A 13,346-nucleotide genomic window follows, 5' to 3' on the forward strand; every position below is an offset into this window, starting at 1 on the left:
TCATCACCCCTAATCTGAACCTATAAAGCGATAAAGAATGTGAGAAAACGTGGAGAAACGATTAGCTGTTTGGTCAGCGAGGCCTTCAGTCCAATCCAACAGCCTAGGAGTTTACAGTAAGCAAACAGCTATGATTAAGAGCACGTATGTGGATGATATATAACCTGTGGAGTGTTTCTTTTAAAAAAAATCATGATAAGAACCACTCAGAGTCACACCTCAAATGTGAAGGGAAAAGGTTTTTGTTGTATCCCCACTTAAAGTGTGACTCTGAGTGGGCCCTGAGTGTTCCCAGTAGGTGGAAAGATATTTGTCTGATATGCAGGGAAACGTCACAGGTTTAAACCCTGAGCTCATTTTCCATTTAGTGGAAGCATAAGAATAAATGTAATCTAACCTAAGATGACTCATAGCTGTTGCAACAGATTTCTGATCAATTATTACAAGAAAATGCTCCTTCAACAGGAACTATGACTGTTATTTGGGTTTACAATGTCATGTTTTTCTTATTTGTCATTTGTCAAGTCATGTTGAAACTCCTTGACAACCGATTGTTTGAAACACTGCTATGTTTCAGTGAGGCAGTGACAAAAGCGTGAACTTGAAAAACGAAATCAATTAAAGATAAAATAACACAAGACTTCAACCTTCAGAACAGCGGCTGAAATTTCGTAATAGTATTTTTGTGCTCCACTTATTTCATTCTCAGAAAGTAAGGTCACTAAATTTCAACAACTACATGTGTATTTCAGTCATGCTACTGTTGGCCAATCTCTTGTTTGATTGTTGAAGGGTTAGAAATTCATTGTTGATCATCAGCCATCCAACGAGATAATGAGCTCCCTCAAAATCAGTCAAAATCAGTCAATATGACTTTCACTGCATTTTCCAGTCCAAAGCTTTTTTTAATTTAAATTTTTAGGGTTGCTATTTTCTCTTAATCAATCAGTAGTTCTGGTGTCAGTCCTGGCAATGACACCATTCACTCTCAGTTGCAAGTAGCAGTTTGTGAATTTTTCATCCATGCTTGTCACCCAGCTGTGGCTATTATTTTTTTTAAACTAGGGACGCAGTTGTCACTCAGCATTAGAAGAAACTGAATCCCTGAAACTCCCTCAAGATATGTGAAAGGTTGCAACATAGAGGTCCAGTCCTTTCTCATTTGCTACAATGTTTTTCCAGAGAGCACTGTGTGAAAAAATAACAACGAGAACATTTAGTCCAAAAATGTCTGAAGCCTCAGATAAGGTTCATATCTTCGCTGTGAATTTTGTCCTCCCCCATATTGAAAATTTCTTCACTCTTCATTGCCTTGCTGTGACTGTATGTGCTTTAAGCCCATGACTCAAACTTGAATTTCTGTGCAACTGAATGATCGCTGCATTAAATGCAAGATTGGGAACTGTCTTGCACTTAAGAAATCTCAAACAGCATAATCTCATTTTAATTCAAACATTAACCCATTGCCATTTTTTATTATCTTTTTTTGTTTTTAATCCCAGTAGGTAGAAACCAAAAGCTGTTGTAATGACTGATCAGTATGCAATTGCATTTTGAGTAAAATCAGATTTAGACACGAAGGCCCACTCAAAATTTAGGTAAAAATATAAGAGCCACTTTTGAGGCCTTATCCTGTTGGTATATTTCAGCCATAAGTGCTGTTTGCTTATCAAGATCATACAAAAACTACCAAAACCAAAAATTCAGGGGAACGGCCAGAGAAAATGCCATTTTCCCCAGTTAATAATTCCTCTTTAGTTGAGGCCAATCTTGGCTTGACTGAAATGCTAAAGCTGTAATATTGACAAAGAGATAAAAACACTGATTACAGAAATGTGTCACACAAAGTGCCATCTAAACTCCCAGGAGCAATTTGGGTCTTGACTGAGGATGCACCTGAAGATTGAGGAGTGTTCTGGTACTTTTGGAATTTCTTTGGCCTACAGTGCTCGGCTGCACGGCCCACGAAGTCCCCCGTGGCGGTTGTCATATAGAGAACCATCTATCAGCAGGCATAATGAGGCTCTGGTATCCGATTTCAGCCTTCTAATATTTTCTAACTGCTGAACGGTTCACCTGAGGCAACATTTTTAAAAATGAACGTAACGTCGTGATATGAAAACCTCCTCAATTTCTGATATTATCTTTAACTTTGTGTCAGCGTGTCAGCTGTTGCAGTATCTCTTCAATCTTTGATAACAACATATTCTATTCTGAGAATATTGGGAACGGTTGATTTTGGAGGGAGCTGCATATGTGTGTGTGTGTGTAGATGTTTGTGTCTAGCTGGGCTCCCCGTGGTCATTCTATTGGTCTTCTGGGTGGGTGGTCTGTTCCAAGAGAGGAGTACTGGAAACATTATACCAGCGTACACACACGCACACTTTTACACATGCACAAAGGGAAACTGGGAATCACACCAACGCAGCACAGCAGAGGGTGGAGCCGGCAGGAGTCTTCTTCCAGATGTGTGATATTAATTTAGTTGATCCAAAACATGAACCGGTAGCTCCCACTCAGTCATCACCGTTTAGCGTGTGTGTGTGTGTGTGTGTGCTGCTGCTGCTGGTGTCGCAGCACTCGACCTAATTTTTTAATATTTCCAGACCCATAAAACACCTGTAAGTTTTTATTGGGATAAAGTCTATTAATTTGAACCCTAAGTAAGAGATAGAAATCAAGACTGACTCAAATTCATGAGTTTCAGGTGGAGGAAACTACAGAGCCGAGTGGGCTAGACAGAAAGAAGAGGTACGTGATTAAAAAAGGGGAAAAGATTAGGAGTGGAGCAGGTTATGAGAACAGCCTCCACTCTGACCTGTGAAGCAGCGCCCCTGGACTTTCATACAATACATTCCACCGGGGAGGAGAGGGGGATACGGTGCATGGAAAGACAAAGAGACAGAAAATGAAATTAAATAGGAAGAGCGGAGGAGGAGAAGGAGACAAGATGTAGGAGGACGGAAGTGGTTGATTGGGTTCCCCCAGAGATTCTTTTGTTTAGATTGTTCTGCATTTCACTTCTTTCACTCTCTCCCCTCCACCTCCCACTTTTCTGACATCTGAGGTAGATTACAACAGAGACCCTGGGTCACATTTATGACTTAAACCAAGAACATATGGTGTGTATGCGTGTTTGAACATTGATTTCAGTACAGTGGGATTCCCCTACGGTCCTTGAGTGGTGGTCAGATTTATTTTCTTGTCCATTGTCTCTTGCTGGGATATCAAAGGACTATTGTTTGTTGATCAGCAAGGGTTCCTCAGGTTACTTGCAGGTCCTGGACAAAAGTGCTTTGCCTTTCTTCCACATCTTCCCTTCTTATCTCCTTCTATTTTTACTTTTTAAGTATGCTGGCCCTACCGCAGAAAAGCCAAGAAACAAAGGATCAGCACTTCCACAGAAATGTTGTTAAGATTATAAAAGATGAAGCGTGGTTATGTCTTGTTTGTCTTGTTTGGTCAGGCATGTTTATTGTCCCACAGGTACCTGACTTTCTATTTGTACTGCAATGGATTTGATTTCATACGAAGCTCACAGACAGATTACCAACTCTACCACTGCAACACGTTGTTAGCAAGAAGAAAGAAGAAATATTCCCATTAACTTCAGCACAACAAGCACATCTGTAAAAGTGTCAGTTGACTTTATTAGCATCAGCTTCACTCAGTTGAAGAAAAACAACTTTTGTCTTTGGAACGTTTAACCATGGAAGAAAAAAAAAGGATCTATAAAATAAGTTGCTGGAAGGACAATATATAAAACAATGGCATCAAAATAGGTTTGACAAGAAAAAAAACAAAGAAAAAAAGGCTCAAATATTTTTGGATGCGGGGCATTTTTCCTCTGTTTGCCCTGTTGTTTACAAAAAATAACAAAAGAGGAAAACGAACAAACAAAAAAAAAAATGTATTTACAGTGCATATATTTACATTAAGGCATTTTTGCTGGGGAAAAAAGACGGTTGATCAGATACAACCCCTGCTTCTACACAATCAAATAAATAGTCAGATTTACCATTATACATTACAGTGCTATATTATCGATATGCTACCTGCAGTGAATGAACAAATACAGTTATAAGTGCAGGCTAAATCTCCCCATCAAATGGACATTCAGGCGTACATTAAAGGATAGGTTCACACTTTTTTGTTGTTTTTTTTGTTTTAAACAATACTCCATATCCATATGTACATTAAAAGAGTTGGTGATTGACGAGATCCCTTTGAGGAGCGATTTCAATGCAAGCAATTGGGCAAATTCAATATTCTGTGGGGGAAAAAAACTAAACTTCAACTTTAGAAGCTGAACCAAAGTTTCAACAAGTTAATAATAAATTTTAAAAAACAAAAAACAAAGTGAACCCGTCCTTTAACAAAACGTGTCCATGAGTAGTTAGAGCCAAGATAGCTCTGTAGAGCCAGAGCATCCCAGGATGTCCGTGAAGTGGCCAGAGCTGTGCTGTTACACTACCACAAGGGTGGCTACCTTATAATTCAAGAGATTTACCTTTTCAAAGCTAAACCTAGAGATTTAACAGATTTAGATTATCCTTTTCTTTTCTTAAAAAGCACCAGGTTTTTAAAACGATTGACTACACTCATCACAGCTCTGCTACTAGAGAACAAAAACACATAAATGAGAGAAAGAGGCACTTAATAAGGTGTTGACGATGTGTTGAACATGATGCTTTGGTTAAAACAATTAACAGAAGTAAAACGCTGGGTGAGACTGATCTACACTAATAGCATGCTGCATTTTGAAGACACTTCAGTGCACATTCAAGTTTGTGCATCAAATACTGTCGATTCTGTATTAACTGAATGAGTCCTAGAACACGTCTATGGGTTCTGCTTACATTTCTCTTGTTGGAAATCCATCAAAAGACAACCTGAATAATTCATCATCTAATTGCTGCTCTTTAGCATCCATCCACCTCCCTCTGTTTCTCAATCGTCTTCCAATCTCCTCTCTCTAAAATCAAAAATTTCTCCCTCTCGGTCTTTCTCTCCATCTTCATCTCCACCCCCACACTCTCACTTTTTCCCTGCTCTCTCTTCCCTCTCTCCAGAGTATAAATGCCTTCAATTTTTAATATCTGAACAGCAATGATTTGTGTGGTGCACACAGAGATGTAGTCCAGTAGTGATAATGATCGTTCCAGTGGTGAATGAGATACTTGGGCCAAAAAGGCTGAGGCTTAGATTACCAATTCTAGTGCAAATCTAAGGATTTGGTAAAGAATAAAAACCTGGACATTCCAGTTCTAGAGAGAAACTAACAGATCAATGAGTAAACAAAGATTTGGCTTGACTAGTTTTGCAAACAAAAGCTTCTCTTTTATAAAAGAAAATTAAGCCAGTTCTATGTTACAATAAAGACAAAAAAGATGCTGTTTTAATTCATTCCAGTCACACCCAAGAGTCCACACGGACTGCCATTCACTATTTTAGTATTTTTCATCTTTTCATTTGCCCAAACACATCTATAATATGTGTATCTGGTGGTTAAGGGACCAGAAGATCATCTGGCCACCGTCTTCCTACTTTAAAACCTCCAAATTGTTCCACTTGGCGTTAAGAGCAACATGTTTGTTAGGCTATCGAAGTGTTTTAGCCCACGACAGCAGCACCAGGAAGAGCTTTGATGTCACTGAAAGTCACTCTGCATCAGGCAGCTCGTGTAGCTGCGGGACACGGAGTGAGTGCTTTATGTTTTGTCAAGATAGTGCTTGTATGTTTGAGCATGTGTGCAAAACGTTGCTAGTTCTGGTGTCTCTTCATGTGCAGGGCAAGGTGATCCGATCGGGAGAAGGAGCGTGAGCAGACGCCACACTGGAAGGGTTTGGCGCCCGTGTGTTTCCTGTAGTGACGTGTCAGCTCATCCGAACGAGCAAAACGCCAGTCGCAGCTGTCCCACGTACACCTGTATGGCTTCTCACCTGCAGGACAAGAGAAAGAGTTTGAGTGAGTGCAAACCGCCGTGCCATCTGGTGCTCTAATCTGAGCTATCGCTTGATCACATGATACGAACCAGAGCAGGACTGTCAATATTCAGGTACTAAAAACAAGAATTATCGTGACACAAGCCAATTCTCTGACTAAAGTGATTCATACAGTTGGGTGGAGGAACTGGGAAAACAGGCTTCACCGAAAACGCCAGTTGTCTAACTAGATATACAGTCATAACACTGTCACTCAAAAGCATTCATCAAGCACTCACACACAAATGCAGCAACCAGTGCTTCACAATTTTCCCACGGTGCCTTGTCTGTATTGTCAACTTTTCCCTCCAGGTATTTTTCTTTAATGACTGCAGCACGTCTGTCTGTCTGTCAGTCATTCCAGCAAAATTCAGCTGCAGCTTCAGGCACTTTCTGAAAAACCAGTGTGCTCGTTCTCCCTCTGGGAGAGTTTTGTCTTAGGCCCACAAGTTGACCAGTGTATACTCAGGTCTACTAAATGTAAAGAGGTTGAAAAGAATATATATATCTAAGCACTTGCTAAATATTTAGTATGCAAGTATAATTCATTTTTCTGCAACTTAAATTCAACCTGACAAACGTACAGTAAGTACAGCACATGCAAAGACCAGAACAGAAAACATTTAGAATTATAACTTGTACATGTTGATGCATCTACTGCTTCTTTGTATTTAGTGTGTGTCTGATAACAGTGGACACTTAAGAAATATGAAAGGACTGGAAGGAACTTGATTTTTGCTTAGCTAGATTCCTCCCTTTTCCCTCTTTTTGTACCCTTTCATCCAGATTTTGAAGGTTAGGTGGAATAGCTTCTCATTTCAGCAAACGCATTTTTTGGCTTTTTAAGATTCATGAATATGAGCCACTGTGGTGCAAAATCAAATGGAATAAATCAAGCTGTGTGGTTGTTTTTCTTCTTCCACTCCTCATTGCCTTTAACCTCTATTTACATATCAAAAACAGAGTCCAGAATCAGTGTCCCCATTACTCTAAATGCCCCCCCCCATTCCATTGTAATGAGAAAACAGTGAAAATCTTTTGACCGTGTTCTGTGGCTTATTCAGGCCACCAAGACTAAAGTTAATAATAAGAAGAAGAAAAAAAACAACTATTTGAGAATCATTTCTCAAAGCTCTTTGCACTATAAACATAATCCCATTAACTTCCATTAAACTGAAGTGGCAGCATAAATCACAGAGATGGCTTGTTTTATAATCTGGACAAATAAAAACAGAACTATTTCCGCATGATAAACGCCGCTGGGGACACCCAAGAATTTTTTTCCCCCCTTTTGTCATTTAGGTGACCAACTCTTCAAACAAGCACATCAAGCTCTGCAGCATTGCTTAAAAAAAAAAAAAACAGAGTAAACCTGCTAGAACCACGGTGTCACCAAACTTAAAGACACACACCTTAAACTGAACACGAGGAAGAGAGACGATGAGAAGACGCTGTTTAAGGGAAAAAAAACTCGGAAATGATTGCCAATGCAGAAAGAGGATATTTCTCACAATACACCCACCCACACATACACACACACACACAGACACACACAGACACACTAACAATCAGGGTAATGGATGTTGATGGAGATTAGAGTGGGAACTCCCAGTGGGACCCAAACGCATTAGGAATCATCTCATAGAGATTACTGACAGGTGTGTGTGGAAGTGTCCGTGTGTGGGTGTGCACGTGTGTGTACGAGTACATAAGTGTGCATTCAAGCAGCTGAATAAGAGAAGGAGAACGAGTTATAGACAAAGATAGAAGTAAAGGAGGAGGCCAGGGTTGAAGATGAAAGTATGAGGGCACAAAAACAGAGGAGAAGAGGATTGGATAGGAAAAAAAAAAGGGGGGGGGGGGAGAGAAAATAACTAAGCAAGGCCGACAGAGGCATAAAGGACATGTAGTTGCTGCTACATAACATTTACGTGTCGGCTTCTCATCTTGCGGTCTGTAATAAGTGCAATCACCACAATCAGCCTGCAGCATGAGTGACGCCAGATATAATTGTCGCGTCATGTTCCTGATACGAAAATGCAAGGCACGCACACCCACAACGATGTTCCGAACAAGTAATTTAGATCCATAATTAGGACACATTCTGGCTTTTGTGTGTGTATCCAGATGAGCGAGGAATGTGTAGATATCAACAGAAGCTTTGTTTTGTTAGCTGGAGTGAGGTGGGGCCCAACACCTAAGCATTTGTTTATTGACTTTGCTTGTCCAAATCCAAGCTCAAATCTAAACGTGACAGGAAGAAAGGGAATAAAATGAAATGCAAAGAGAACGGAATCAAAGTGGAAAAAGGCGTTAAAGCATTTAAACAATTCCTGAACGGGCGATGGGATTCAAAAAAACATGGCACCACACGTCTAGCACTGACCACATAGTCTGAGAGTCATCCCCTGGCAGAAGTGTGTCACTTCCACCTGTTTTGATGGAATAGTATATTGGGCAGAGGATGGGGAATGGGCTAGGATACATTTACACACACATGCCAAGAACACAACACTCTGCCTAGCAACATAGTGCCAGTGCAGATACTGAAATACGAGTCCTGTGGGCAGCGTCATTTTTTTGATGGGTCTCTTTTTAAAAAGCTGCATTAATTAGAGGAATCTCTTACCAGTGTGAGTCCTGAGGTGTGCTTTCAAATGGGACGACTTGGTGTAGACCTTCTTGCAGCCTGACGACAGACATGGAGATAAACACAAACAGACGGCTTAATCCAAGTAATTCACACGTGGCAAATATGCATTTACCCAATAAACTGAGCTGTGGAATTCAAAAAATCCAAACTAATGAAGAACAGAAGCCGTTTTGGAATCAAATATAGTAAAGTGTGTTTCGTAGAGCCTCAAATCCTGCTCTATCTCATCTGCTGCTTTCCAAAATGAACAAAATGGGCTCTGTTAAAAGCAGCCCTCATAGCCTCATTTGGTATTAAAAGGCATTTGATTACAAGCCTCGAATCACCAACGATGCTACCTGAAAACCTCTGTTTTCTCCTTCTGCGCACGGTACAGTTCGCTTATACAATGTCAGAAAGGTCATTAAGGATTTTGAACGATTTAGAAAGATATTTGTCAGATATCTTATGACTTCAAGTTAGGAAACGATAGAATTTCGTGTATTGCTATGATTAAACCGTGAGCAGCTGCAACAGTGTGACTAATATACGTACACTTGGATGAAGTGTGGCTCTGTGAATATGATGGATCTGCTTCATCTGGCTTTTTAAGAAGTAAGACGTGTGCTAACGTGCTGCGGTAGGCTCTGCTTAAGCCTATTTTACATGCCGCCACAGGCTAGCTGACATTACATGTCCTACAAGTAGCTACATATCATACAGTCTGTATGTGTGTGTGTGTGTGTGTGTGTGTGTGTGTGTGTGTGTGTGTGTGTGTGTGTGTGTGTGTGTGTGTGTGTGTGTGCGCCAGCTAAAGAAAATAAATACTTTAATCTCAGCATGCAATCTCAAGTGTAAAAGTATGAAGATATGTGTGTGGGAAAAAAGATCAAATGATTCAAGGAGAACATCTTTTTAATTAACACAGCCCCTGCATACACAAACGTGCACTCTCTCTCACAAACACTCACACACACACAAAAACAGGTTCATTCCACAATCATACCAGTGATTACTTTAAAGCCACCACACTGTTTGAGAGCTCATAGCTGAAAGTGCCACAGTCATTTGAGGTGTGCTAATATATGCAAAGCAGTGTTCGAACCAGATAGTTGACTGAAAGGTAGTAACAGTCTGGCTGCATTGGATGCCAGTACAGAGTGTACTCTGCCTTCATGTACCAAAGGCATAGGCAAATCATTCAAAACATGAACAGAAACATTCACTACAATGCAGTGATAAAATAAACACAAACGGTGATTACATTCACAGTGCACATTCAGTGGTGTGCGTGTGTCATCCTTCTAACCTGGGTAATCACAGTGGTGGATCCGTCGTTTCTCTAAGTCGGGGTTGTTCCTTCGGTTGTAGCGGACAGCCACCGCGTTCTGTGCTGGATTTGGGGTTGGTGTTGTCGCGTGGGCTTGAGGAAGGACTGTGGCTGGGCCTGGGACTGGTGTGGGGCCTGTAGTGAGGGGGAGAGCCAAGCCACCTGGTCCCGGGCCAGGTCCAAGTCCGGGTGTGCCACCTGCAAGCTTGGAGGCAATGGTGGCAGCGTATGACGGAGGAGGTGACATGTTGTGGAGCAGCTCCTTCTGCCTGTCAGGGCTGCCGGGCTCTGAGTTTGGCGGAGAGGGTGGCAGGTAGGGCACCTGCTGCTGGAGGAATTGGGGATGTGCCTGAGAATGAGGATGTGTGTATACCCCACCACCTAGACAGCGGTAGGCAGGCTTGACAGTTTGCTCTTGTTGAGAAGCAGAAGTAGCTACTGGCAAATCATGAAAAGGTGTGTGCATCGTGGTAGCGTGTTGGATCGGTTGCTGCTGCTGCTGATGATGATGATGCTGAGCCTCCATGCCATTGCCATGGCGATGATCCAAGCCAGAGTTTAGGAGCTGAAACAGCGAGCCGCTGTTGTCATGGTGGTGGTGGAGAGCGTGCTGCTCAAACTGTGGTGACATTTCCTGTTTGACATACACTTCTGGCAGTGAATCACCACCGCGGCTGCCTCCCAGCTGATTGAAAACACTGGTGAATTCTGGTAACCCAGTTAATGTCATGTTTGTGGCGGAGTTTTCCATGGCCATACTGCCAGGGCCGTGGCCGGATGTGCTGCAGCTACTTGTGGGCGTAGTGCCGGGGCAGTGGGGCTGCAGGTTAGAGGAAAAACACGAGGAGGGAGATTCTGTTTTAATGTGAGTGAGACTCGGGTGGTTCTGGTGTTGAGGGGACCGCACCTGCTGGCACAAGCCCATCCTCAGGTAGCCGACGTCAGGGAGATAAAGATTCATGTTGAGAGTATAGGGAGCCCCAGCGTCAGTGAAGAACTGATCCACTGCTGACGAGCTGTCTCTGAGTGACTTCTGCTGGTTGTCTGCAGGGTTTGGAAGTGGAAGAGGCTGAGGGGAGAGATACCTGTCCATCTCACACTTTGCCTGAGGATTAAAAGGGAAAACACACATTAAAAAAAGAATAAAAAAAATAAAAAAACAAGCAGTTAACATAAAAAGAAACTTCTTGGTGAATGAAAAGTACCAAAGTCTGACTTCACTAAGTTCTTCTCAGTGCTTCTATTCTGAACCACTATTATGAGAAGACAAAAGGTTTGATAGGACAGTCACTGCTAAAACATTTATCAAGTAGTCATCAAAAGGCAGTTGCCACATTCCCTCGCCGCCTGCAAGGCTGAACTCAGAAACCTGACGGCGGTGAGGCCCACATTTGAGGATTAGACGATGTTATGTCAATAACGAACCTGATCTAACGCCTCTTATTTGAACATGTGCAGCTATTACAAGCGTAACAGAGCAGCCAATCGCCGGTCAAACTGCCCACCACAGGTGAACAACTTGGCATAAAAAATGCTTCATTCGTACTGCTCTTTTTGGTCCAGCTCCTGTGGCTCTGGAGGGTCTAACCGGTATAAAAGTTAAAGAAGCAGAGCACCAGAGGATGAAACAGCAACATGAAAGGGAATGGGGAAACACCCATGTCTCCCTGCAGCAGCAGCAGCAGCAGCAGAAACAGCAGCAGCAGTAGTAGTCTGGGGATGGGCTGCTATTTGAGGGTCCTGATCCTACCAGCTGTTATAGATCTCCCTGCTATGTTGCACAAGTTTCTTTCTAACTGGGGACAGAGTTGCCGGGACGTTTCTGTCCGAAGCTGGAGTCAGTTGTTGTCAGCGTGGTATGATGGTGAGAAGGGACGCCAAGGAGAGACCAACAACTGGTGACCAACTGGCTGGCTGGCATAGAAAACATGCGATGAATGCGTTTTGCAGGCGGAGGTGCTCGACTACGCGTCCAGCTGGTCGCTTATTACCGAAAATAGAGCTGAATAAAGTGAGGGTTACGATCGCGCAGAGGGAGACGACTGAAATTTAGACTCAAATAAATAAATAAATAAACAAGCAAACAGAAAAACAAGCTGGATTTAAAGCCAGACTGCCACGCCCATTCAGTGAAATACATCACTAATGTGTAAAGTCGGTTTGATTTCCAACCGGTTTACCTGTGCGTAATCATTTTGTCCAGCCTTGTCTGCTTCGGTGATCTTGCAATCCAAGCCGAACAACGCCGAGTCCTCCAAGGGGAACCCAGCGGGCAGAGTCGCCTTCTGCAGCGGGTAGAAGGGATCCTCCTGCACGCCGCCGCTCATCGTGAGTGTTGCGGCCATGAAGCTCCGACGCAGCGCCGCAAAAACGATCGCTTGCCGTGTGTTATTATGCAAAGAGGAGGATGCTACAGCGTACCGAGAAAGGAGTGGAGCCGACGAGGTGTAGTGCGTGCGTTAGAGTAATTAATGTGTGCCTGTCGGCTACATCTCCTTCCACTTGTTTCATCCCTCTGCTCCGGCCCACAGACAGTTTTCTATCTCGCGTTCGCAGGGCGGAGCGGCCCCAGTGTAAATACAGACCGCGCACCGCCCACCAAACCTTTAAAAACGCTTTGATCATTCATTCACCGGCCACCGCCCTACGTTCGCCATCCATACACACCGACAACAGCGCCGTAAAAAAGTCCACGAGACCGGTCAAACCGCATTAAAGTGGTGAAAGTTAAACTCATCGCAGCCACGTTAACCAACAGAATTTTTGTAAAGTGTTTTGAGATGATAAAAACAGATAAAACGTGGAAACAGACCGCGAAATTGGTCAAATAGTGGGTATGAGGCACATGACCGCATATGACACGCGTGTTACTGAATATAGTTACAGCAGGTACAGGTGTGGACTCTTGTGTAATGCTGTGTCTATAATCTATAAACTGTTTCAATGTTGCATTAATGATTGATAAGGAATCAAGGAAACTATTGGACAGAGCAGAAGAATAAAGTGGAATTCGATGGAAATAGTTGAAAGTATTTTAAAACTGTACTTGAGTAAAATCAGACCTTTTGTTACAGGAAATATTTGTGTTGTCATCAAACTATTATTAAAATATTCTGGGTTTATTTGACTCCAAACACAGTCACAATAATAGAACCGGAGACCCGCCAAAAGTATTTGGACAGCAATATTATTGTAGGGTCTACCTTACGATATAAAGCGCCTTGATGCGACTGTTGTTGCGATTTGTCGCTATATAAATACAATTGAATTGAATTGAACACAACGTTTATATTTTTGCCTTTTGGTTCCACCTTAGTGGATTTGAAGTTAAACAATCAAGAATCAGGTGAAGTCCAGGCTTTCATCTGTAATCCAGAGGGCTGAACGCATTTGAGCCATC

At 42.4% G+C, this 13,346-nt stretch overlaps 1 protein-coding gene across 1 annotated transcript; it reads right to left on the bottom strand.

The window, feature by feature from the left end:
* Positions 1-3,626: 3,626 nt before the first annotated feature.
* klf5a (Kruppel-like factor 5a) lies at positions 3,627-12,594 on the bottom strand. The gene is made up of 4 exons (XM_031742280.2): positions 12,127-12,594; positions 9,926-11,051; positions 8,614-8,673; positions 3,627-5,942 (listed from the first exon to the last, which is right to left on the bottom strand). Exons 1-4 carry the CDS (start codon positions 12,289-12,291, stop codon positions 5,764-5,766), a joined length of 1,530 nt encoding a protein of 509 aa, XP_031598140.1. The 5' UTR covers positions 12,292-12,594; the 3' UTR covers positions 3,627-5,763.
* Positions 12,595-13,346: the final 752 nt, after the last annotated feature.

The sequence above is a fragment of the Oreochromis aureus genome, linkage group 13 (genome assembly GCF_013358895.1).
Source record: "Oreochromis aureus strain Israel breed Guangdong linkage group 13, ZZ_aureus, whole genome shotgun sequence".
NCBI lineage: Eukaryota > Metazoa > Chordata > Actinopteri > Cichliformes > Cichlidae > Oreochromis > Oreochromis aureus.